Below are 26,774 nucleotides of genomic sequence, written 5' to 3' on the forward strand. Positions count from 1 at the left end.
GATGAATTTGGCCCAGCTTTATGATGGTGTCCATCATCTTTTTTTTTCACCCCCCTCCCCCCTTTCCAGCTCCATCCATCATCTGCACCAAGTCTTTCTTGGCCCACTGCCTCCGACTCGCTGGCTTCCATTTTACCTCCCTTTTCGGGCACATTTGCATAAACACGAGTCGTACACGCCACCCAGCGACCCATCCAGTGACCGGTCGGTGGTCCCCTTTGGCCATGTGGGGGTCCGACAAGCTGTCTCGGATCCGCTCTGTTTGCTTTATGGAGCAAGAAGAGCTCGCAGCGTGAAGACTGCGCTCAGAGGACAAAAAAAAAAAATCCACTTTAAATGAGGCATTAAATTCCATGAAATACATTGTAAGAATTATTGATTGCACTCTCGCATACTATATAAAATGTTTTTATATACCCGCCATTATCTAACATCAATTGTGACATGCTAATTTCAAGAATGAGCTACTCAAAAGCTGTTAAGTCTCAAAGTTGTGCGTCAATCACACTAGTGTGTGATTCTGATACCGAAGCAAAACATCAGTCACTACAGCGAACAGCTATTCAAAACCAGTTTTCGTCTACATGCATGCGTCTTGATATATTGATCTACTGCCCATTACTAACGAACGCAGAAAGGTGGAATCAAACCTTTTTTTCTGGTGGAAAAAGGGAATCTAAAGATTCATTTGGAAGATAGTGTGTATGTAAATGATATAATTGTAAAATACAATATTCTGTAGGTCTTGTAAAGTCAGTCAAAAATGCTCTGGCACTCTTCAAAAAAATAAAAATAAAATAATAATAAAAAAAAAAAAAAGTACTATCTGGCAAATTGGACCAATATTCATGAACACAGGTAAAATGTCTTAAAAATCAAATGTCACAAAATGTCCCTGGAATGAAAGCGCGGCTTAAAGTGATCCAGATAGCTTCTGTGTTGACGACGACGACGACAAAAAAAAAAAAAAAAAAAGAAAAAAAAGAAAGGTCCTTAAAGTGAGATAAAGCGTAATGGAGCCATTGTGCTCATGTTGGAGAGTCTCATCATTATTTCCTATATTTTTTTAAAGTGTCTGGTCACAGAACATTCTCCCAATTCTATGCCAGCGGCATCATTACACGGAAAGCGGCAGAACAAATTGTCCGAGACCAAGTGAGAGTATTTATGTCCAAGTGGGCCTAATGGCGTCATTTGTGGGGCTGATGCTAATGTGCTATTAGTGTGTTCCAATGGGATGAGCTCAGGTGCATTTGGGGGGGGGACTTGCTGAACCTTTTTCAGGCCAGAATGAAGAGCAAGACATCACAGGAAGATGAATGGCGACCTCTAGTGGCCAATAACAAAACCGCTTCTTTTTTTTTTAACAACAATGATCAAATTATACACTATATAAATATGATTTAAATCTGCAATGCTGAATTTGGGCACCAGTCAACTAATCAAAAGTTGAATCTTTCTATACGTCTGAGTTTTGATGGTAAAGTTGTGCATCAGTCACTACAGCAGACAGCAAAACATTTGCCCTTAAAACAGCTGACCTGCAGGTGGCCGTGAACAGGATGATCACGACTTGGGAACTTTGAGGTAAAAAAAAATATTATTGAACAGCTGTCAACTGGAGTGACTGATGCACATCAAAAACATTTCTATTCATGCGAAGTTTTGAATCGCTGTCCACGGTTGTGCATGAAAGAAACTATGTAGGGCTTGTTTTAATGAAAGCAAGAAGCAGCTTGTTGTTGTTGACTGAACAGGCCTTGGAACCATGATTGAATTGGTTGCAAATGTTGTGTTCCTAATTAACCTTCAAGCTCATCAGCCACAATCAATAGAGTTTTTCCCTCTAATTGAGACAGAGTAATTATCAGACTGTATTCATCTGCTTAATGAAACAATGTTCCAATACGCCTGCAGCAAAAAGCTTAATTGAGTTCCATTTTTTTTTCCCCCTCGCTTCTTCCCGCCAGACTTTTCTTTTTTTTTTTCTTTCTTTTTTTGTGTCCGCGGCCTCAAAGCGGCAAACGGCCACGGACCGCTGGAGCGTGAAACTCGGCGAGCGGACACCTTGGCTGGCAGAATTTTGTGGATCATCCTTCCTGTGAGAGGCATTTGAGGGTTCGAGCTGGTTAAGTGCACCCTGATGACTGACATGCAGACGTTATTAGTGAGGATGTTGTTGAACCGAGAGGAGGGACAAAATGAGATAATGGGTATTAGGGCTATACTGAAGAAGAAGAAGAAGTAGAAAAAAAAAAACATTTATGCTATATTATCTTGCAACCTAACTAGACAAGCGGTATATTACAGAAAAAAAAATAATAAAAAATCACAATCTTACGTTAAGTTTTGTTAAAAACTTGAAATGTTCAAGTCAAGTCAGAATCAAGTCAGGTTACATTTTTCTAAAATATATTTAGCTTTTTTTCTTGGAAATATAAATTTTCTTGCACAAGTTGTGACTATTTTTTTTTTTTAATTCAGGAAAATATTACACTTTTTTTTTTCCTAAAATTTCAAGCATTTTTCTAGTAGAAAATACAAATTCTTTTTTGGGCCGTGGATTATTCAAACTCCCTACGCTCCTAAATACTACATATTTCATACATCACTACATATTTTGGAAATATTTTTCTCTGAAATATACTACTATTAACGCCCCCCCAGAAAAAATAAATAAATACATACATAAATAGTGTAAATTGTGTGGCCCTAACATTTTTTGGTACACAACAGTGTAATAAAAACTTCAAAGACACCATTGGAAGGTAGGCGTTTATGTCTGAAATGGCAGCGGACGTGATAAAATCAAAAAAAAAAAAAAATAGTGATATTTTTTGAGGGTCAACATGAGAAAAATGTGCTAATGTTAATAATCCTCTTTAAAAAGGCACAATCAGTACGACCCTGTACTTACCACTCGCTTCATCACACTCCAAAATCAATCCAAGATGGACGTCGCTGATGACGTCATGACACAGACAAAAGTATTGGGACACACAAGACCACCTAAAGCACTCAGTAAAAACACCTACCGTGGTCTCGGTTTTACAGGTGGCACATCTGGGTCAAGCTACCTACCAAATAATAGCAAAAGTTCAGCTTTACAGATGCCGCGACTGTAAAATATCTGTGCTGAAGATGGAAACTGCAGCCTGACACACGGCGCTTCTGTCATTAAAGAAATGTGTCCCAATACTTCTGCCCACATTACATATTTGTGCGATCGCCTATTGTGACGTCTGCGTGGTTCTACGTGAGCTTACTATACTGACATTTGGTCCGTTAAAAGCAGTTTGTCCGCTGCTGTCTTTGAAGTCTCTGCTGTGCGTTTCTGTAAACAAGTTTGAGAAATGTAGCGTAGAAAACAAATCCTCATCAGTTCGATGATGAGCTTGCCAGTTCCTCGGCAGCCACTTGAAAGGTGCTACTCGACTCTAAAGTGGCGTTCGTTGCGTTTCACAGTCCACTTGGTTACAAAAACAAAAACAAAACACTATTACCTGTAAACAGTCCTGGAATCCAGCATGTGCGTTTCTCGGTCCTCCGCTGCCCTCCTCAGGCGGCTTTGGGGTATATCTTCTCGTAGAAGAAGCTCTGCGGCAGCACGAGGAGGTCGCCGTCCTTCTCCCGGACGGCGTGCGCCCGCACAAACTGGAACTGCTCCAGCGCAAACTCGTAGAACTCGTTCTCGATGGCCCAGATCTTGGACTGCTGGAGTTTACCGATGGTCTCCCGGGTCAGGGGCTTCTTCTCGGTGGTCTTGCGCAGGTGGGACTTCTTGCCTTGGGACGACAACAGCGAAGTCGTTTGACGTGCTTTAAAGATGCCGCGTCTGAGGTTTGCAATTTGGCGGTACCCGTCTTGTAGAGGTCTGTGGCGCCCTTGAAGAAGCGCGGCAGCGTAGCCTCCAGGATCATAATGAAGTCCTCCAGCTCCTCGGTCACGCCCACCAACAGGTACTCGTTGACCAGGTTGTACTTGGCTTGCTCAAGCGCCCAGTGGCTGCCCACATTCCTGCACATTTTACAACATATGCACAACATATTAATCAGATAACGGCATGCAAGTGGCAACGTTTTTTTTTCCTCTCCCACACACGAGCTGTCGTTCAGATATTTTGCTTCGATTTGTGATCAAAAACTTGATATTAGCGCTGGCAGTGAACTCACAAGCAGGAGTTAGGTGGCAAGTTAACAATTCTTCAAAAAAGCTTCAAACTGTTTACTGCCACTCCCAGTTGTTGTTTACTTTCCAACCAAACAAAGAATTACACGTTGCACGTTGTGTATAGAAAACTACCACAGCTTTGCCTTTATGCCAGTTTCTTTTAGCTTAATGCTAACTTGCAATGCAATACACCATAGAAGGTTTAACAAAGCTGGCACTGCTGTTGTTGTGTTTTAACTAGAGATAATAACAATAATCCAATTTATATAGCACATTTATTCCAGGATACCCAAGGGCACTTTATAGATCATGGCACAGCAGGGTTTAAAAAAATAAAAATAAAAAAATAAAAAAGAAAAAAAGAAAGAAAAAAAGAAAAGAAAAAAAAAGTGTGAAACCTTAATCAATAATAACTGATGAACAAATAACAACTAGTAGATAGTCGACAGATTATATTTGTGTTTCATCAAAAGACATTTGCAATCATCAACATTTTTGCTGACTGGAGCTACAATTGTAGACAGACAGTAACACTCGCATATCCATTTTTCATTGAAAGCCCCCCCCAAAAAACCCCCCCAAAAAAACTAATAGTATTGGAGCCTACAGTATTACCTTATTTATAAAACTCTGTGCTTCCATTTGTATTATACTGCCCCCAACAGGCCAAGGTGTGCAATGTCCAGTGAATTGAAGCAAAGTGTCCAAAAGCTATTTACTTCTTTACGTTTTATTTATTTAATTACATTTTTACTGTATGTTTTTATACAGTACAAGATTGTAGAGTACCATTTTTCTTATTTTTCAAACATTTTGTGCTCACCAGCACTCCGAATGGTGTCCACAGAAGAATGGAATTTGCAGCCAGAGTTTCTCGGGAGCGCAGTCAGAGCCACCGGATGCCACGCACTCGTCGAATGTCTGCAAGATGCAGAGGAAGAAGAAAAAAAAAAAATAGGACGATCATGAGGGTTTCACACCGTTTTGTAGGCGCCGAACAGCACCTTCTTGTCGCCTTGCTTCCTTCGCCGCAGGCCGGGCCGGTAGTCGTCTCCGAAGCGCAGGAAGTAGTAGTAAGACACCAGGCGCTCGATGGGGTCTCGCACCACGTTGATGTACAGGGGCTTCCCCTTGACGCCGTACCTAAACTCAGAGAGCTTTACTAGCATGCCAATTGTCAGCAAAAGTACGTGAGTAGGTGGCGGCTCTCACTTTGAAAAGTCCAGATAGGACACGTGGCCGTGGTAGAAGGCGGGCTTCATCCCTCGCCAGGATGTGACGTTGTGAACAAAACGCATCTGCATTCAAAACACAAGAGTCCACGTTTTACTTGCGGCATTTTGTTATTGTTTACGATGGCAGCAGTTTAAGGAGATGCCAGAAAAACCAATCTGGTCAGACCTGGTCCTGCAGAGACATGACGGGGTTGTTCTTGGTGGTGTTGATGTGCAGCACGTGGAAGCGGTTCTTGGCGCACAGGTCGTATGCGATGTTGGTGAAGGACGTGCTGGCCGTCTTGGGCACCCGGTTGTAGATGATTACCGCGCCGTCGCCATCGTTGTCCTCAGACGAGAGGCCTCGAGCGCCGTCTTCGCTGCGACGCTGCTGCTCCACCTCGGAAAGCTCGTGTCTGGCCATGGCGCGCTCTGGTAACGCACACAAACATATGAGCGTCGATCACACTTCATTGCTGTCCTTAAGTCGATAAAACACGCCAAAGTCATTAGGTGACATGTAGGCCACTATAAGGACATTAAATAATTACTTATCCACGATGTAATCCTGACGTGCGGGCGCCTACTTCCTAAAAGACATTACATCACTGGACACTTGATTCGGCCCATTGGCACAGTCTAATAAGCCATTTTCAATCATATTTTTCCATAGACGGCACAAAACAAGCATGAACCATCCTTATTAAAAGGCATTTATTAAAGCAAAATACATACTAAATCTAATATCTAAACCTTTATTTTATTGATTAAGTGTCGTTTTAGAAGATAAATGAGGTATCCACTTTGTACAATAGCTCATTTAAGACTTTTTAAAGGTCATTATCGTCCAGCCCTTAAATTCCAACTTGACAAATACCTTACCCAGTTTGGCTCTGGACTCTTCCAGTCTTTGGATCTGGTTCTCGATGAAAAGCATGGTGACGGTGAACGTCAGCACGGCCAAAAGCTGCAACTTGGGCGGCATCATGACCCTGAAGAGCCCCATCAAGCATCCACGACGAGCATCACCACCGGGGCGAGGAAGGGAATGAGCCCCCAGTCCGGTCCGCTTATGCAGTTAAAGACTTACCGACCCACGCACAGGCGCTTATGGCAGACGTTGACCACGTAACATCAAACTAAAAGGATTCCGCCCCCACAATCACAGATTAAAATCTGTTGTTTGGCGCCAGTACTTGACCCACGTTCGATTGGTGTTTAACTTGTTAGCGTCTATGCTACATGCTACTCGTGTTAGCGTCAACTTGACAACTCGGTTCACATTTCTGTTCACAAACGACAACTTTTGGACCCGGCCGTAAACCAAAAGTCCACAGACGTCCGTCCATTAATAGCGGCGAGGATAGGAACGCGAAGAAAATGCAGTCAAACTCGAACGAAAACAATTGTTTTGGTGTGCCGCTAGCTTGTTGCTGAAAGTAGCGAGTGAGGCGTCATTTCCGCATCATTCTTCTTCGTGTTCAACTAGAGGTAGAAATTCTGTATTTGAACCGTAGTGCGTCACACACTGGAACCAAAACAAATTCGGAATGATCTTTGTACATCACTTGCATTCTTTCATTCAATTTCTCAAATTGAAAATCTAAGATATTATGAAATACGAGTGTGGTGCAGTCTTGGGAAGTAACTAGTTTTGTGTTACTGTACTTTCATATTTTTATTGGAATCATTTTTTTTAAACAATCCATTTAAAAACAGATGACATTATTTTATACACATCACTATGTCGAAATACGCTTGTTATTTTTTTTTATTTTTTTTTAAAGTACATGTACTTAAGTACAGCCTAGGCCTAATCTTGCCATCTCTGCCACTAGATAGCGCCAGAGCTGCATTAACAGTGGAAAAAAAAATACAGTATTGGGTTCAGTTGACTTTATACTGTCATTTGCATTACAGTTACATTATATATATATATATATATATATATATATATATATATATATATATATATATATATATATATATATATATATATATATATATCATGTTGCCAGTTACACCACAGTTACATGATTAAATTGATATAGGTTTTCTTTCTTTCTTTCTTTCTTTCTTTCTTTCTTACATAGTTACAACAGTTACATTTAGTTGTCAGTTGCATTACATAAGTGAGTTCTACTATATTGTCAGTGCCATCATTCAGTCACATGTTGACAGCTACATTGTTTATACTCCTGTCATACCGTCATACCAGTTTCATTACATTTCTACAATACTTTCTGTTTTTGTTACGTCATACATCTATAGCATACAATTCAATTTCAATGTGAATTCCACTATATTGTCAGTTACGTCATACAGGTTCAATACATTGTCATCGCTGGGTTATTTTTAGTACGTTATTAACTACAGTAGAGACTGAATATGAGAACAATGTGATATTAAATTTTAATCCCGCAGGTATTTCCTTACTTCACGTTGTGAGGCTTAAAATAAAAAGAAACTTTAGAAGAATAAGACAATCCATTCTCGCTGCATGCTTAGGCTATTACTTCCATTAATTGTGCCCATCAAGAAATGTGATTTCACGCGCACCCTTTTAAAGCCTTTAAAGTCTGTTCCCTGGGAAATAAAGACACCTCCCGGAGGGTTAGGAGGAAGCAACACTCGTCACACTGCAACAAAGCTTTTATTAACCAAAAAAAAAAAAAAAAAAAAAGAAAGAAAAAGAAAAAATGAAAGAAAAGTGTCCACTCGCCTGAATCAATGGTGCGGAAACAAGGCGGCCGCCAATTATCTCATTCATGGCACTTGTGCTGCAGGCCGGCAGATAACGTAGCACACGAGCGTGGATAAACCGCGATGACCACTGCGTTTACTCACGATAAGGCTAATAGGATAAACAACACATTGCTTGTTTGGTCCCTGATGTTTTGTTTTGATCATCTCTGGTGTGATAGCCTCAAACACGAATTCCATTGTTAGCGTTTGTTTTTGTCCCGCTGCATGCTCAATTGAAATTAATTTCCCACTACAAACAACGGTTGAGGGCAGCCCAGTGACCTAGTGCTTAGCATGTTTGCCTCGCGGTTCTGATGTTTAGGGTTTGAATCTGGGCTCTGGCAGGCGCTGTAAGCTAATAAGCCGCCAAGCTAGTTATCATCTGACTTGGTCACCTAGCTAGGTAGTGGCTAGCTCGTTAACTAAATGGATGTTCTAGCCTTTCCTATGACTGGAAAGCTGATTTTCGCTGCTTCGTCACTTGTTGCTAGTTAGCTAGCTGCTAATTAGCTAGTTAGCTGTAGCTGCATTTTGTTTTGAGATTGGATAGATAGATAGATAGATAGATAGATAGATAGATAGATAGATAGATAGATAGATAGATAGATAAGCTAGCTAGATAGATAGATTAGCGTTAGCTAGCAAGCTTAGCTAGCTAGATAGATAGATAATTTCATTATCAACACAGCGATGTACTGTATTACTTAGTATTATTTTATATCTGCGATTTCTGCATATTGCATGAACAAGTCTAGAATTAATTTAACTGAGACCGACTGACTAACCAACACTAAACTTTGCTCCATGGAAATCTTTTTTTTAATTACAATCCAGTTGATTAACTAACTGACTGATTGACTGACAATCCCCTTTACCCCCATTTAAATGGGCTGTAACTTTTCTATATAATTTCTCAGACATTGGTTTCAAAGTTTCCCCAGCAATTAATTATCTAACTGACTGATTAAGTTGACGGTAACCCTCTAGAAAGTTTCTTGGACACAAGTTCCCAAGTTTCCACGCAATCCATCAAATGACTGACTGACACCCTGACAAACTAACCCGCCAGACAACCATGGCATATTTGTGGGGCTAAAAATGTTCACTTTTTTCAAAGGATCTGAAAGCCTTCCTGTATGCGAATGTCTTTATAGCGTAATGTTTGTGTCTGGAACAAAATGGCCCTTCTTCCACCCACCCAAATTGTTGCTCCTATGCTGCTCGCGCCTTCGCCGACAAAAGGCTAAAAAGCCCCAAATGAGAGTCCATCCCGCCACGCAGACAAGCGGGACCTGCTGCCGTATAATCTCCTATCATTTTCTGCCGTCTTTGTCGGTGCTGAGGGCAAAAGTTTTTACAAAGACGCCAACTTGGGATTTTGGGGAGCGCAGTCAAGAGCTTCCATTAGCACCAGGCCACAATAAGAAAACACTAGAGACAGAAAAGAGGGAGAGGTGTCCTGGAAATGATGAAAGGCAGTGTCGGGAAATGGTAGAAAAATGCCCTATTTATTTTTTTTCCGTCTTTACAGAAAAAAAGAAAAAAAAAATACTGAATGAGTTTTTATGCTGTGAGGTGCAAGGTGCAGTGCCCTAAGGTGGGCACTAGAGGGCAGATGAGGCCTGGCACTGTAAGGAGTAAAAATGTGCTCACAAAGCCTTTGCAACGTTTGATGGAAATAATCATATAATTACACGAAAAAAAACAAACGGAAAAAAACCCCATCTAAAACAGAAAACAAATAATGCTAATATAAAGAAATTAAAATGATTCAGTATCAACACACATATAATAATTTAGCATATAAATATTTATTTTACTTATTGGAAGAGTAAGTAGCTGAAGCCTTGATGACAAGTAACGAAGTATAAATAATAATGAAAAAAAACTCCAGTTGATATCGTCTGGTATCAATACCAAGGAGTGTATCGATATCTGGATGCATACCATCATTGTGAAGACCAACATTAGCAAGAAAGCCAAAGCTGCAAAGACAAATCCATCCATCGTGTTACGTTTGAAGGATGGCATCAAACTTACTCCCCCCCCAAAAATCCCCCGAGTAATTAACCAATCAGGGCGCGTCAGGACGGCGTGACAGAGTGCGCCCGTCGCCGGACGACAGGCGGGCATCCGTTACGCTTTCACATCTAAATGAGCGAGCCAATTAACTGGGCTAATAGCTCTCTCCTGTTTAATCTGCTAGACAATGGGAGCTTTTTACAATATCCTCTTTCTCAGGCGCTGTTTTCACTTCAATTAGCCTCCTCCTCCGCTGCAGCTCGCTGTGATTAAGCGACAATCATTATTCTTCAATTAGGCCTTTGATCGGCCGTGTGTACTGTATAGCCATACGTAAGAATGCCCGCAAAACCATCAATTTGTTCCCTTGTGTCGCGTGTGCGGATGGGAGGTGCACTGAGAAGCGGTAATAGCAACTTTGTTGCTAACTATTCTGCTAGCCACTAAAGGGTAAACAAAATAGTTACTTTTACATGTAACATACTTTTTTTTTTTTTAATACTAATGTCTGAAATAGCTCAAAATAGTATTATTATTATTATTATTATTATTTCATGGACACCGGTTATGTAGATGATCAATAATCCAGTTTGATAACCAACCAACCAACCAACCAACCAACCATCAATGCAAGTGGACTTCAGTTTTGTTTTATTGAACAACCCAGTTAACTATCTGATTGACCATTAACTGACCAACCAACCAATCAACCAACCAACCAACCAACCAACCAACCAACCAACCAACCACACGGCCCCAATGTAAGTGAACACTACACAGTTGTGTAAAATTGTTTAGGGTCTTTGCATGAAATACACTAAACTAACTAACCAACAAACTAACTCACTAACCAACTAACCAACTAACTAACGAACTACTTGGCTCAAAGCAAGTAGACTTCATTTTTGTTTTCTTGAACAAGTATCTGATTGACTGTTGGCCAACCAACCAACCAACCAACCAACCAACCAACCACATGGCCTCAATGTAAGTGAACACTGTACAAAGTTGTGAAAATTGTGTCTATGGGTATTTGCATGCAATATAGTTAAACTAACCAACCAACAAACCAACTAACCAACCAACTAACCAACCAACCAACCAACCAACCAACCAACCAACCAACCAACCAACCAACCAACCAACCAACCAACCAACCACATGGCTCAATGCAAGTGGACCTCGGTTTTTCTTGAACAACCCAGTTAACTATCTTAATGATTATTGATTAACTAACCAACCAACCACCTTGCCCCTATGTAAGTGAAGTTGTGGAAAATTGTGTATAGGTCTTTGCATGCAATATAGCTAACTAACTAACTGGTTCACATAGTGGACTGTAACTATGTAGGTTAATCAGTTGTTGTTTATTTTTTTTTTTAACAAGCCAGTTAGCAAATTAACTGACTGACTTAACAGAATGACGAAGTGACTAAGTAACCAGAATAGCAGCGCGAAGCACGCAGACCTCCGCCAAGGCCAAACATTCCTCCGCCGGGCACAGCGTGACACACAAATCCGCCGAGAGGCCCGCAATTAACTCCTGGGTTGTAATTACAACTCCGCCGTCTCTTAAGGCCGCCCGACGCCTAATGAGTTGTGACTTTATTTTATTTTTTTCTTTTGTCGGTGCAATGCATGCTGGGAAAAAAGTGAAAAGGTGCGTCGGGAGGGAGGGACGACGTGGCGCTCTCTTTTGCCCTACACGGCAGAAATAATGAAACATCAGGGCTTTTGTGGAGAATAGAAATACAAAAATTGGGAGGAAAGAGGGGGGGGGGGGGGGTGTTGGGGAGGGTGTACGGAGTTTTGTGTGACCTCCTCCTCCTCCTCAGCCCATCCATCAGGCAGGCCGACTCATTATTCTAACTAGCCCGGCCTCTTTTCTTCCGTGGCGGGACGCCATCAGCCGCAATCTGCATGCCAATTATCGGCCAGACCCCCTGATACCCCCGCGTGGAAAATGATCTGTCAAGGAAAAAAAAGCCCCAATCTCCCAACCTCACCCTCCCCAACACACCCCAAACCAGCACCAGCACCCCGCCTATGACAGCAGACCTTCTTGGAAAATTAATCTATGGGCACACACAGAGAGAAAAAAAAATGATTATAAATGTAGCCATTCTCCAACTCTGGCTCGGAGGGCAGCACGAGTGGAGTGTTCGATAATTGCCAGGCGGGAGGAAGAAGAAGAAGACGAGGAGGGGCTGGTGCGGGGTGGGGGCGGCTAACAAAGGGACACTCTCCCTACTGGAATGTTACGCTAAGGGTCATGAGGCGAGCGCTCGTTTTTTTTATGTTCACATTACAGACGAGCGGCTTTTTTTTTTTTTTTTTTTAAAGATGCTGGGATGGGACATTTGATGGCGGCGCGCCATTGGGTTGAGGATAATCACTTATAAAAAAGGACCGTGAACTTCACTGCTCCACCCAGAAAGTCAAGGAGATGACTGTTCATTAATCCTCAGCGCCACCTAGGGGGCTTGTCGAGCGCCGGACTATCAAATGGCTCACTTATTTCAACACGCGCCGACTTTTAGTTCTTGGGTAATTTCGTTTTTCTTCACACTTCACTTCACACGTTAGCCCAGAACCAGAGACTTTTGGAGGACCATGTTGTGCTTTAGTTGCGATGTCATCAGGGTCAAATGTGAACCCTACTATAGTCGGGAGGTTGTACTTTCCAGAGGTTCAGGAACTTTTGGAATGAAGTCCAATCTTGTAGTTCCTTGAAGTATGAGTGGTAAGTGTTAGGTTCTGAGGTTTGGATCCCAACCTAGATGTTATTTGCATAACACCAAAAGGCGTGGAACTAACTTGACTTGACCAGAAATAGAAGGCATCGAGCAGGTGGCCAGCTGGACAGAGGAATAATCCGACAAAAACACACACCTCTCAGAAGGTTTATATAGACAGCAAATCGATCTGATTGGTTGTGGCTAGACATGTGGGTAACAGGACTGACATGGCATTATCTGATTGGCTGTTGACCAGATAAAGAGATTAAAGATTCCTGACATCACATAGCGTTATTCCAGTTGAAACCAGATGATATTACATCAGTTCAAAACAGACACATGACCTCACGGCCATGACCCAAACATAACCCTGGCCCCAAATAACTCTCAGGCAAAACACGGCCATGACAGTAAGAACTAACAGTTCCTGGAACTTCAGCTGGAAATGGCCAAGAGAAAACCCACCAGAGTTTCGGTATCATTTCCGTTTGGGTCTGCAGTTTTGTAAACGTTTAGTTCCATAAACTGCAAAGATGTTCATGAAACTTCATCTTGAAATGCTGGAGAAGGGACTTTCCAGAGATAAGGGAACTTTTGGGTTCTAGCAGGAGTTGGTCGAATGATCGGGATCACTATCACGCTTCTGCAGAGCTTGCTGATGGAGCTATCATTTGAATCAGGTGTGTTGAAGAAGGGAAACTAATCAAACAGGCAGGATAGTGGCCCTCGAGGACCAGATTTGGACACCCCTGCAGCTCTGAATCTTTCAGTTCTAGAAGCTACACATATCAAGATATAAAAGTCCCTGGAATTGAAAATAAAATCCTGTAACATGGGACCTTTTTTGAGGAATTGATGAGTTTGGCCAAAAGACTACCCTGCTGTGAGTAGAGTAGTACTTTTAAGAGATCCAGGAACCTTTGGGGGAGGGGTCTGCAGCTCTTAATATTTTAGTTAAAAAGTTACAAGTGCCAAAATTGGACAGTTACTGAAATACAAAGTAAAATAAAATACAAACAAATGGATGAAGAGGGTTCCTGGAACTTTACATGAAAATGCTGCTTTTGGCCAAACAAAAACCCTGCTGGGAGGCGAGCAGTACCCTTGAGAAGACCAGGAACTTTTGGGGCGCGGTCTGAAACCTGACCGTTATCGTTCCAGGAAGTGCTATTAAAAACTTGCTGTCACTTCAGCTGGAAATGCCGCCACAACGCAAAAATGTAAACGCTAACAATTGTGCGTCCCATAGGAAACAACGGCGGGCGGCATGGTAACGTCGCGGTTAGCGCGTCTGCCTCACAGTGGAGAGGTTCTGGGTTCGAATCTTGGCGCGTACGAGAAGGCAGTTCATCTTGCGCTCTTTGTAAGGAGTCATGACAAACCAAACAAAGGCGTCTAATCTGTAGAACACAAGCTTCCCGTCCAGCGTTGAAGGCCCAAATCCCCGCCGTGTCCATGAGGCAACAAACAAGCGCCATGAGCCAGCGTCCTCGCTTTTGTGCCGGCATGTGTGCGAGCTTTTGATTAAAGACACAAGATTCTTTAAGCACATTAGGGGCCATTTTGTGCAATTGTCTGCCCGCCCTCGTCCGTATCCACCCGCGCCCGAGCGCAGGCGGTATCGCGGGCCGGCAGCCGCGAAACAGGAAGCGGAGGAATTACGCTTGCGCTAGTGCGCTACGGCGTCGCCGGCTGACGTCTTATCGTGCTCGGGGCAGGCGGGGACGTGAAGGGAAACAAAACGCGTATTCATATGCTGCGTTAATGGAGAAAAGAAAAGAACAAATAACTTCCCGTTGAAAGGGTTATCGATACAGCCGAGTTGGATAGCGATGCTGTCGTCGTCACACGTCCAATTGCGGAGCTACGTGCTTTAAAAAAATTTTAAATATAGAACATACAGAAATCATTTTTCGTAGTAGATGTATAATTTCCTTTTCTCTTTATTCTGTTACACTAATATTCGGATGTATTGTGAATGTATTGTTTCACCTACTTGACATCCGTACTACATTATGATATTAGCGTTAGTTATTGGTTGTATCCTGGCATTATCAATAGCTTTATCGTGATGTTTTCATTATCCAGTAATCAATGTATTGTAATAATGCTATGAAGTAATTGATATATTGTAATATTTGCCTAATCACTCAACCATTGTATCGTAAAATTGTTATCGAATGATGGCTTGTGTTAGCATTAGCTAACGCTAATGTTAGCATTAGCATGTAATTGCTGTTAGTATTATCATTATTGTAACATTATCGTCATTGCAGAATTGTTTTATTGTAATGTTAGCATAATGGCTACGTCATAAATAGTATAGTTTCAGCATAATCACGATATTGTAGTACCATAATAATGGTTTGTAACGTGACCTAATATCATAATGTTAGCTTCACTGCTAATTGTTATTGTTGGCATACTTGTATTGTGAGTTACCCCTCTTAGCTAGCTAGCATAGCCTTGCAGCGTTTCATTTATTCATCCTCTTCCTTTATTCAAATTATTGGTGCGTGAGGCAGAAAAGCGGCGAACAAAACCACATTTCAATATTCTCCGAGTAAAATGAGTGCGTTAGCTTGCAGTGCTAAGCGAGCTGAACCCGCGCCGGCTAGCCGCTGTCCCCCCCGAGCCATAATTAAGAGCGGCTGTGGCGTGGTCGTCAGTAGTCAATTACAACTTCCGTTCGCCGTGACCACGAGCGATGCAAAGACACCCGCCCGCCGCCTTCATCGGAGATGGGGGAAAAAAATCCGGAATGCGACTTAAAATGTAGATTACGTCCGAGTGGGGATTGTGAGCGTGAACGTCAGTGACCGGGCGCCCTCCCAAACATCAAACCATTATCCCTCCATTACGGCGGGAGGGAGACGACAGCGCCGTGTTAATTGAAGCTTTGGCTGGCCGGCCCGTTCCAATTACTTTTACGCTAGCCTACGGTCAATGTGGACACAATGCATGCTGGGAACGTGCCGCACGGTCCCACCACTGCTTTTAAAGTCACTACAGTCTCTCGGTTGTCAATGTGGAGTACAATACATACATAGTATAATCATTGCTAATTTTAAGAATCAAATCTCACCCAAGGCTAAAATCATTTTCAGTTTTATGTCAGTGATCTGTCTATGATACCTTTTTCAAAGTGACTCAGGTTGAATTCCTTACCATGTCAAAGTACAAGCCCTGGAACTGTGCGTAAAACCAAAATGTTAAATTTTGGGAATGGGTTCTTGAGACTTTTTTGTGTACTATCCAGTTATGTTGAACATGTCCACTCAATTTCATTTATATGGATGGAACTGGTGTAGGAGTTAATCTTTTCTAACTTGAGACTTTTTTTTTTTTTTTTTTTCATTCTGAACTGAGTCATGTCCACTAGGGATGTAACGATAACGGCAATATCGTGATATCGCGATATTAAAACGGCCGCAATATTAAAAGCAGCACATCTGTTAAAAAAAAAAAAAGAAAAAAAGTCAGGTTGTGCAGTTCTAGCAACCTCCGGTGGCTAGTGCAGTTTCATTTTCACAAGGCATGTTTTGGCCCTTCTATGTTTCAAATCCACGCTAATGGTCAAATGAAGGGGCACCTAATCAATATTTGAGGAACTCAATGTGTGCGTGCGTTAGCAAGTAATTGCCTCAATGTTAAGTGTTATTATAGATTGTAGGTTGTTTATAAGCATAGCTGTAATGTACAAAAGCACAATAATGTTTTTTTTTTTTGTATGAGCCCATTCTTTTTAACAGCATTGTGACCTTTTGATGTATCGCCAACCTCCCCACAATATCATGAGAATTATCGTATCGTGACCTTCATATCGTGATATCGTATTGTGATGTTTAGATATCGTTACATCCCTAATGTCCACCCAGTTTCATGTTGATTAAATGAAACCGATATCGGGGCAAATCTTTTCTACCTTTTGAACCCTGGACTTCATCCCAAGATGGCTGCTTCAAACCAAAATGGCTGAATTACTGTTCCATTTCTTGACTGGCTCCTTGAGGCTTTTTCGTGCATCCTGAAATGAGAGACAGACACGTCAAGCCAATTTCATGTTGATTAGTGAAAGTGGTATCAGGGGCTAATCTATTCTAACTTTTAACTACAGGTTTAAACACAAAATGGCTGCTAAAAAACAAAATGGCTAACTTCCTGTTGAATTTTGGACATGGGTCCTTGAAACTTTGCGGTTGAAACCGGTGCTGGGGGACATTTTTTTCCCCCCCATGTCGATATCAGGATTGTGCATGTAAATGATAAAAAAAGAATCAGATCTAGGCAGGCCCTAAAAATGTGACATTTGGACTCGGAGTGGGCGACGCCCTCTTCGGCATGGCCTAGATTCCAGCACACGTGGATCGTTATCATCATCCGAATTAAAGCGGCACAGAGTGTCCACTCAGCACCTGTGCTCGCGTTTTGGACGGCCAATATATGCAAAAAGTCGTCGTCCCCCCCACCCTCTCCCTCCATCTTGTGATTGCTTCAAAATTGCAATAAGGGTTCTTGACACTGATGTGTAATTATTTATTACATTTCCTCTCATATTCAAACCTCGGCTGTTTCAAAGCGTCTCTGTGGATCGCAAGAGGGGGAGAAAAAAAAAAGAAGACAAAATTAAAATCCATCAGCTAATGTGTCGCCTGGTAATGAAATAAGAATCTGACACTCTCTCTCTTTCTCAGCGCGTGTCGCATTGAAATGCAAAAGAGGTGTCCCGGCGTTACCCTGGCAATTCATCATAAAAAGCGGCGGCTGCGTTCTACTTAATATACATGAGGGCTCGCTGAATTATTACATTCTAACAAACTTCTCAGAGTGGCGCAGACAAAAGGGTCAAGTATATTATTTCCCCCTCGCGTCAGGCGGATGGATGAGCTAAATGGCTTTCTGAAGTTGGAGAAGTCCGCACTTTCTTTGGAATATATTTTACACTTTGTCCCATTTCGCACAAAGCCCAAACTCTTTAGCCTCTGTTCCCCCATTTTTTTCTTTTTCTTTTTTTCTTCTTTTCACGTCACCTGCGAGTTTCTCCCCAGCGCTTTTCCTGCTCCAATTCATCTCTGCCAGCCAATTTTTCTTTGATGCATAACACTGCAATATTTTTCTCTGTGACTAGTAAACCTCGCAAAACACCAAGAGTTTTAATTTTTTTTATATTTATCATTTAGTCCTCACAAGAATGAGGAGAGAAAAATCTAATTGCCGAATTGGGCGAGGTTGCTTTGATCAGATGCAAACATCATCTGGCATTCTGAAAAACAAAAAAATTGTTTACTATTCGCAGGAAGAACATAATTAGCTTTAACGAAGAGGTTGCACAGATCAGACATAATCATTGGGTGGCCATTTCACAACAAACATACAATTGTTTACAATTTGTATAAATAAATAAATAAATAACCCTCACAAAGACGTTGTATAGAATATACAGTATGTATGCATGGATTGCAAAATGCAAGATCTTCTGACTAACATAGCAGCTGCAACTTGTCCAAAACACGAGCCTGCTTGTGATTATAAACATACAATTGTTTCATATGACTTGGAACAGGAAGTACAAAGAAAAATGTCCGTCTTGATTAAAGGTTGCATACAGTAGGCACACGGAACGCTTTACACAAGGTGTTGAAGAATCCTCATGATCATAAACATACAATTGTTTCTTCAAACCGTGATGAGAAAAAGCTGCATGATGTGTGAGGACAGGTTGCATAGAGCAGACGTGGAATGCTATACAGAAGGTCTTGAAGTGCGCCAATTATACTCAATGTAAGGATCCTCATGATCACAAACATACAATTGTTTCTTGGAATGAAGATTAGGTGAAAAAAAAAATGCATGATGTGTGAGAGGCTGCATAGAGCAGCTGACAGAATGCAGCGCACAAAGTATTCTGACTAAAATTGCAGCTGCTGTAACACTTACTCCATTGAATCACTAAATATACAATTGTTTAACAGTATTTGGAACAGAGATTCAGAGGAATAACAAAAACAGGCTTCACAGAGCAGACCAAACATACAATAGTATACTGTCACATGGAAGACTAATCCAAATAAACTGGGAGCCCTTGAGGACAGCTTGTCTGGCGACTACAAACATACAATTGTTTACCATGACTTAGATTACGGAGTACAAGTGTCTGAATAGAATATATGCATGTAATGCAATGTAGAGGCTTCATCTAACACAATACAAATTAAGCTACCTGCTAACTACAAACATACAATTGTTTATATGTACTAGGAGGACATCTTACTGTAAAACATTGTACATTTCAATTGATGTACATTTAATTTCAAAACACCGTTTTGAATCTCATGTAGAGTGTGTACCTAATAAAGTGAGTCATTCATTCCCCCACATTTGATGTTGTGCGTCTATGAATAAATATGAAGCGTGTTGATGATTTCCAATAAGTGTGGCTAAGGAGCCGAGGGAACGCCGGGGAAGTCATCAGGAGTGACACGTGCCAGCGCTGCACTCGTAACGCATCATTTATACATTTATATGAGACACGTTTCCACTGACGCCGCCATAATGCCATTATCATATTGGAATGTGTTTCTTTTTTTTCCCTCTCTTTTTTTTTTTTTTTGGACTGGTCCCTCGGGACGCGCGGACAATCTCAACGCGCGGTCAAAAGATTAATGATAAACATGACAAGGACAAATTAGAATATGCACAAGTTAGCGTGCGCGGCGGCGACTACGTCCAATGTCCCGCGGCTAAATAAACAGACTGCTCCCACTTGTATATATATTCTAATTTGTGAAATATTTTATTGCTTTTTTTTGAATGAGAGGGTAAAATACAACATCTAATAGTGGAATGACAATTTTTTTTAAACGCATAAAGAATCATGGGTGTCAAGCTACATCAAATTAAACTGCAGAAAAATATAATAAAATGTTGATACTACTTTTTAAGACTTTAAAAGACTAAAAATGTGCTTATGAGTATCACCACCTAGAGGACTGGAGTGGAACAATCTGAAATTTGACCACCTCTGAAGTTTCATTAAAAAAAAAAAATAATAAAATACAAAAAAAAAAAAAAACAGTCACAGCATCTGCTGTACCTTTTAAACATCCAGTCTAATCTAATGAAGTCAAACATGCAATTCCAATGGGGAAAAGTAGCACGCATTCGCTTCTCTCCCTTTCTAGTGTGAACGCTGAAGAGCCTGATTGTTTTGGAAGGGCAACATGAATCCTAATCAGAGGAGAGCGCCCCCTCCCTGACAGCGAGTGTCACAGCCAATAGAAATGACGAGGATGAACAACAGGCAAAACGGATGACTGCTCAAGTCTTTCTGCTCATTCATCACATCAACTTGTTCTCATCTTCTACTAGAAGTTTAGTCATTCAAGGCAACAAGACAGGGGAAAACCCCACACAACAGATTATAAAAGATGTCACAAATGGAATTGGACTGACTAAAAGAAATATATCCAGAGAGAGGTAGATGAGATAGACGGATTTGCTAGCTAGCTAGATGATATAACTAGCTAGATAAAGGAGCTAGATAAGATAGCTAGCTAGCGCTTTATGCTCTTTCTTTGAATGTTTTTATTGAACCCCCTGGCGTATTTGTTTTTTTGTTTTTTTTTCTTGTATTAATAACGTGTGTGTGAAGTGTTCTCAAGTTCTTTGTATAACTTGTTTAAAATTATACAATAAAATTAAAAAAAAGCTAGCTAGCTAAATTAGCTAGCTAAAAGCGCTAGCTAGCTAGAATAGCACTAGCTAGATTAGCGCTAGCTAGCTAGCTAACTAGATTAGCACTAGCTAGCTAGCTAGCTAGATTAGCGCTAGCTAGCAAGATTATCTAGCTAGCTAGCTAGCTAGCTAGCTAGCTAGATTAGATTAGCACTAGCTACCAAGCTTATCTAGCTAGCTAGTTAACTAGCTTATCTAGCTAGCTTGATAAGCTAGCTAACTAGATAGATAGATAGATAGATAGATAGATAGATAGATAGATAGATTTAAATTAAGATTTAGAAGGTTATTTATTTTAAAAATTGGTTGTCGTGGTTCATTATCTAAAAAAAAAAAAAAAAAGTTTTAAGTTTATCATTGTTGTTCAAAATGTTTAAATGTGGAGAGCGGACGGAAAGTGAAAGCGCATTAAAGCACGTCACAACGGCGGATGCATACGACGACGGCGTAAAAGGTCTTAGCCGGTGTCACAATGGTGTCAACTGAGCCACTTTCTCCGGCGGAACCGCTAAAAACTTGTCTGTGTCTCTTTCTGCATTGTGCTTTGAAAAAAGGCGCTTTTCAATCGCTTTCTCGCTACACGCTCGCCGAAGAAAAGGCAAGCGGCGCCGATTTAAAACGCCGCAAAAAAAAAAAAAAAAAAAAAAAAGACGGGAAAATAAACAGAATAGGGATGAAAATGTTTCCGCTCCATTCCGGCGGAAAAAGTTCTAGTCCCGCCTTTCTTCTTCCCTTTTCTTTCCCACCGTGGCAAATTTAGTTTTCAGACTCGGCAAAAGAAAAAAAAAAAATAGCCTTTTCTTATTGCAAATCTCTCACATAATGTATCCTTAAAAGCACATTACTGCGCTAGGAGTTAAGAACACACTTCATATTTACACTAAAAAAGGGAAAAGGATTTAAAAAAATAACACCCCCCACCCACGTCTACACACTCACTCCTTCAACAATTGCTCGGCACAATCCTATCCTTAAAGCCTAAGACCGGCATAAAAGAGGGGAGTTTAAGAATATAGGGATAAGCCCCTTTCAGCTTTTTTTTTTCTTCTTCTTCTCCTTCTGAATCTTAAGGCTCGCTTGGTTTACGCTCTGTGAATAACCCAGCGTCAGGCATCCACTCTAAATAGATATTACAATGATTTGGGAACAATGCCCTGGCGCTTGATTCGCCTTCTCGCGCGCGCACAAAAATACATACGTATGTGTGTGCGTGTACGGCAGAAAAGGCCGAGCGAGATTAATGTCTGCGCAGATTCTTTTTGCTGGAGCTTGTTGTGAAGATGCTTTTTGAGAGGCTAAATCCCTCCCCTCCAGTACAATGCAGGGGCTGCCGATACAAGCGGCAGACACGGGGTCACCTCCCCCCGGGGACACCACGGAGGCACGAGCCAGACACAAAGGCAAAACGCTGCCATTGTCGAGCTTCTGATGGGAATTTAGGAGCAAACGCAACCAAATTTGACTGCTTTATAATGCGCGTTAGATATTCGGGAGGGGGAGAGAGCGGCCTTGCTTGCACCTCGTGCGGGTTAGCAATTATTAGGAGTATTAAAGCATAATAGCGTGATACTTGTTTTTGACTATTTAGCAGCAACTGGAACAGATATATGGAAGCAATATGTGGCACTCATGAAGTAGATGATTCAACAGAACCAAAATATATCAGAATTTCTATCTAGCAAGAAATTTGACTGCTACGTTACGCTCATAAATAAGTTTTGTTGACTGTTTTTTTCCCTCAATGGAGGACAAAACATTGCAAAATGTCTCCCAGGGACTATTTAGTAAGAAATAATAAAACTTTTTCGGACAATTTCCCATTAAATATGGTGATAGATGACCTTTTTTCACAAGAATCCCAATCCCGTGTCTCAGAATGACTGATTCGATATGGCAGTCGGATTCTTGCGCAATATGTTCATAGATTACGGTTTTGCTGAATGGAGGATAAAACAATAACAACATACTACCGGTAATGTTAAGTCTATTTAGTCTTTTTATTAAATGAATGACAAAACTACATTTTTATTCACCATCATGATTGTGATTGTCAGTCCTAATGAACATTTAGTTGAAAGGTTTTATGCAAATTACTTTGTTCAATAGAAGACAAAAAAAATAAAAAATCACAAAATGTCTCCAAATAATTATTTTGTCGGTAATTGGGGTGGTCATTTTCTCATCGCTTTTACTTAATGTAAAACAAAACAATCACAAAATGTCTCCTAATGACTATTTAGTTGGAAACGGAACAAAAAAATTGACTCCTTGTATATTAGCTGGCTAGTCAGTTAAATCAGATTACGTAACAAAAAGGGGGTGAAAAATTACATGCCTGATTTCAGATGACATAAAAACTACAGAAACTGACAAAATGTATAATTGTTAGTTATTGAGTCGAATTACGCAAAAATGGATAGCTTTTTTTTTTTTTTTTTTAGCATTTAGCTAGCTATCAAGTTCTATTATGGGAAGAACATGCAGCTGATTTCACAGTCGTTTTCACGATTTTAGTTATAAAAAGACAAATTTTGTAAAAGATATGACTAATTTCTATGAGAATTTGTAGATTGATTACCGATAGTTATCAAGACAGGTTACACCAAAATTATGAGAAGTTATTGACTATTTATTTAGCTATTGAATCATGCTATGCAAAAATGACCATTTTTATTCGCGTAATTTTGCTGATTATGAACTATTATGCTTCAGTTTGCATAAAAAAAAATGAAAAGAGTATTATTTGTGTCCACATAAACTACTGACAATGCATTATTACTACTTTGTGCTGCAGGGTGTTAGCGTTGACGTTTTTAAATGAAAGTGATCCGTCTTACACTTAACGTCGTCACTTTTTTTTTTTTTTCTTTTTCTGCAGACTTAGCGTGACGACACCCGGACGCGTATAATGTGCTCAAAGACGGCGCCATTTTCAGCCGAGTTTTTTTTTTTTTTTCTTCTTCTTCTTCCTTCCTCAGCACAAGACAAGTGCGGATAAAACCTGGCATCTTTTCTTCTTCTTTAAGCTTTCCAAACGGCCCCGGGGGCTCGGCAACAACTCCGACCCCTTGTGTCTCCTCTCCCAATCCAAGATTAGCCCCGTCTTCTTGTCTTAATCCAGCAGAAACGCCGCATCCTGACTTCCCCAACACCTCGCCACAATTACCGCACTAACCGTAATCCTCCATCCCAGACCCCCCGCCCCCCACCCCTCACCCGCTTTTAAGAGGGGTGTAAAGATCAGGGGGGTGAGCACTCATCCCTGCCAGTTGAGTGTCTGTAGAAAAAGGCAGAATGAGTAAGCCTGGTGACAGCTTATTAATGCTCAGGCTTTAGCACTGGTCACTCCTTAAGTGTACTGTACTGGATTAGAAGGATTTGCTTGTCGCGGCTCAGGTCGGGAAAAGCGTTTGAGGCCGCTTTCTCTCGCGACGTGCCGTCTCGCTCCGGGGGGTCCGGCGGGGTATTGTGCCGCCGGTCGATGGTCACCGAGATACGAAACAGGGACGGGCGCTTTTTTGTCCAAAAAAAAAAAAAAAAAAAGATCAATACGGAATTTCAGGAAGATGAAAGTCACAACAATCCATATTGTTGGTTAGCAAACATAGGCTAGCTAGCTAGCTAGATGTGATTCAATTGTAGCTGATTCATTCACTACCAACTACAGTAGAGGGGAGTCCTTGAGTTACGGCACCAACGCTGGCGATTCAACCCTAATTTTGATGGTCTGATTTCCCCATTAAAGTCGACATTTACATCAAAATACTTTGTCCAAGTCATTTTAAACATATTTGCGCGACCCGGAAGAGCCGGAACCAATATTTCGTCTTTCCGCACGGGCGTTCATTGCTGACGGACGGCAAGGCGGAGCGAGATGGACGCCCGTTGCTAGAAGGTAACAACAACACAACTTTAAATAACTGTAAAATGGCGTGATCACTGTGGGAAATTAACAAAAAAAAAAAGAAGGCGGCGCGGGCACTGTAAAGTCAAAACGACGCAGGTCGCGTGTGACGTAACTCGAGGACTTCCTGTATTACTAATCCCGATATCGATACTCGAAAACATTCCTGACCTGTGTTCAAATCTAGAGTCAGAAAAGCGTAGATTTAGTTATCTTGAAGTTATTGTTAGCTTGAATAGCATCGATCGATTCCATATCAAGTAAGAACAGTATTGCCGATGGGATACTTTTTATCTCTTATTTTGCAGCTCATCTTGACCAGACATCTTGTATATACCCAAACAAATGAAAAAAACAAATCATAGGTTAGCTAGCTAGGGGCTATTGTTCGTTTGAACGGTACTCCTGACATTGATTGATCCAGTATCAAATGATCTGTGTTTTTTGGTTCGTTTGGTTTTGACTGGATTTAGTTTTGTTGTGTTTCCCCGTGTCGCTTCTTTTACGTCTCGTTGTTTGGTGGTCTTGTCAGCCTCGTCCGTGGTGGTCCCTTGAATTCAGTTGAGATACATTTTGGCCCTCCTGTTTTGTTGTGCATCAAATTACCATTTTAACGTTAGTTATCAGATTGGCTCAAAATAGTTTAGTACGTAGTAATTTAGTTCTACGAAATTTTAGTTACTTTTTATGTCACTGTACATGAAAACTAAAACTAAAACTAAAATGGATTTCTACGAAACTTTGTAGATGAAATACTTAAGTTAGACCACATAGCTGAGTTCTATAAAAAAAAATTGTAGACTACTGTAGTTACTTTTCAAGTCAGATTACATAAATTCTACAAAACTGAATTTATTTTTTGTTTTTTGGTACATTACATGTTCAGATTCAAATTCTTGAAAAACTACGTAAATTTTGACAAAATTTTGTAGATTAGCCTAGCTAGTTAGCAAGTCAAATTCCACATTGCCGTACTGAGTCAATACTGAAATTGTACTTTTTTCTTTTTTTTTGTACTTTTTAATTATACATAAAAAAATAAAAAATTCTAACTGAAATGTGATGACATTTGTTGTGATATTTAATTGTGGCGATTCTTGGGTAAAGTTTCCACCAGTTGTACGGGAGGGCGGACAGGACGAAGCCGTAATGAACACACCATTGTTAGCGTGCTCGTTAGCTCCCGCATAACGAGCGCTTGACGTCACCACCCTAATTGCACCTTTTGTCGCGCAAAAAAAAAAAAAAAAAAAAAAAACCCGGCGTACACGTCCAACTTGGCATCCACTTGACGGCCGTCCATCACATTGTTGCGCCATCCTTTAGTCGAAATGAGCCACATTAAAGCAGCCAGAGGCTCAATGGAACAGATGAGGCCGGACGGCGCGAAGATATAAAAAAGTGCAGCCGGGCCAACTTTCGCCATTGTCCTCACTTCCATTTCTTCGGCGATGCAGCCATAATCAGAAAGTCATTGTTTGATGTCATCACATGAAATAAGTCAAAGATCTCGCTTCGTGTTTTATTTCATTAAAAAAAAAAAAAAGTTACTTGCAGAATCAGACAAATTATGTATGTTGAATTAGTTAGGATTCAACAAAGTTAAGCTTTAAATTGTGTGTTTTATTTAGCAAGGAATTTTTTTTTTTTTAGATACGGCAAAAAAAAAGTTTATTTTGTCGCATCAAAGAAATTTTTTATTTTTTAAATTTAGTTTTTTATTAATAAATATTTAAATATATGTGACTTTGCACAAAAAGTAGGGTTTTTTTTTGGTTAATAATTTGTTTCGCTTTTTATTATTAGTTTAATTTTAATTTTTTTTAATAAAGCATTTTAACTGCTGAATTAACAAGATGTTTACCTCACAAATACAAGTTTTTATTTATTTATTTTAATTTGGGGAAAATGTTGATTTGCATATCAAACAGATTTCCCATGAAATATTTTTTTATTAAAATAATTTAAACATTTTAATTGATAGAAATAAGAATACAGATTCTTGAGGGTTTGTTTTAATAGATAATAGGAATTTTATATTTAAAAAAAAAAAAGGAAAATTACTTGCCAAATCAATACAATATGTGAAAATTAAAATAAATATTTTCTGATTCAATGATACTGAGAATTTGTTTTGAAATCTATTTCCATAGTCAATATATTTTTTTACAATTATTAATTAAATATATAATCCCTCCATACATTCCATTTAAATGATGATTTTTTTTTTAAATGTATACTTTCATT

The 26,774-nt window shown here is 40.4% G+C and overlaps 1 protein-coding gene across 3 annotated transcripts in view; it reads right to left on the bottom strand.

Annotated features, from left to right (window-relative positions):
- Nucleotides 1–2,758: 2,758 nt before the first annotated feature.
- Nucleotides 2,759–26,774, bottom strand: part of LOC144026822 (heparan sulfate 2-O-sulfotransferase 1-like) — a 149,973-nt gene continuing 125,957 nt past the window's right edge. For 2 of the 3 annotated variants that reach the window (XM_077533844.1, XM_077533845.1), the window contains exons 5-11: nt 16,815–16,916; nt 5,572–5,816; nt 5,383–5,468; nt 5,175–5,313; nt 4,994–5,091; nt 3,860–4,017; nt 2,759–3,785 (exon numbers count right to left, since the gene is read on the bottom strand). In XM_077533844.1, the coding sequence (XP_077389970.1) occupies nt 3,559–3,785; nt 3,860–4,017; nt 4,994–5,091; nt 5,175–5,313; nt 5,383–5,468; nt 5,572–5,808 (945 nt within the window). In that variant the 5' untranslated portion in view covers nt 5,809–5,816; nt 16,815–16,916 and the 3' untranslated portion in view covers nt 2,759–3,558. Of the gene's footprint in view, nt 3,786–3,859; nt 4,018–4,993; nt 5,092–5,174; nt 5,314–5,382; nt 5,469–5,571; nt 5,817–6,266; nt 7,015–16,814; nt 16,917–26,774 lie in introns of those variants that run through there. The other variant, XM_077533843.1, reaches the window with a different exon arrangement.

This window comes from Festucalex cinctus, chromosome 10, assembly GCF_051991245.1.
Source record: "Festucalex cinctus isolate MCC-2025b chromosome 10, RoL_Fcin_1.0, whole genome shotgun sequence".
Lineage (NCBI taxonomy): Eukaryota > Metazoa > Chordata > Actinopteri > Syngnathiformes > Syngnathidae > Festucalex > Festucalex cinctus.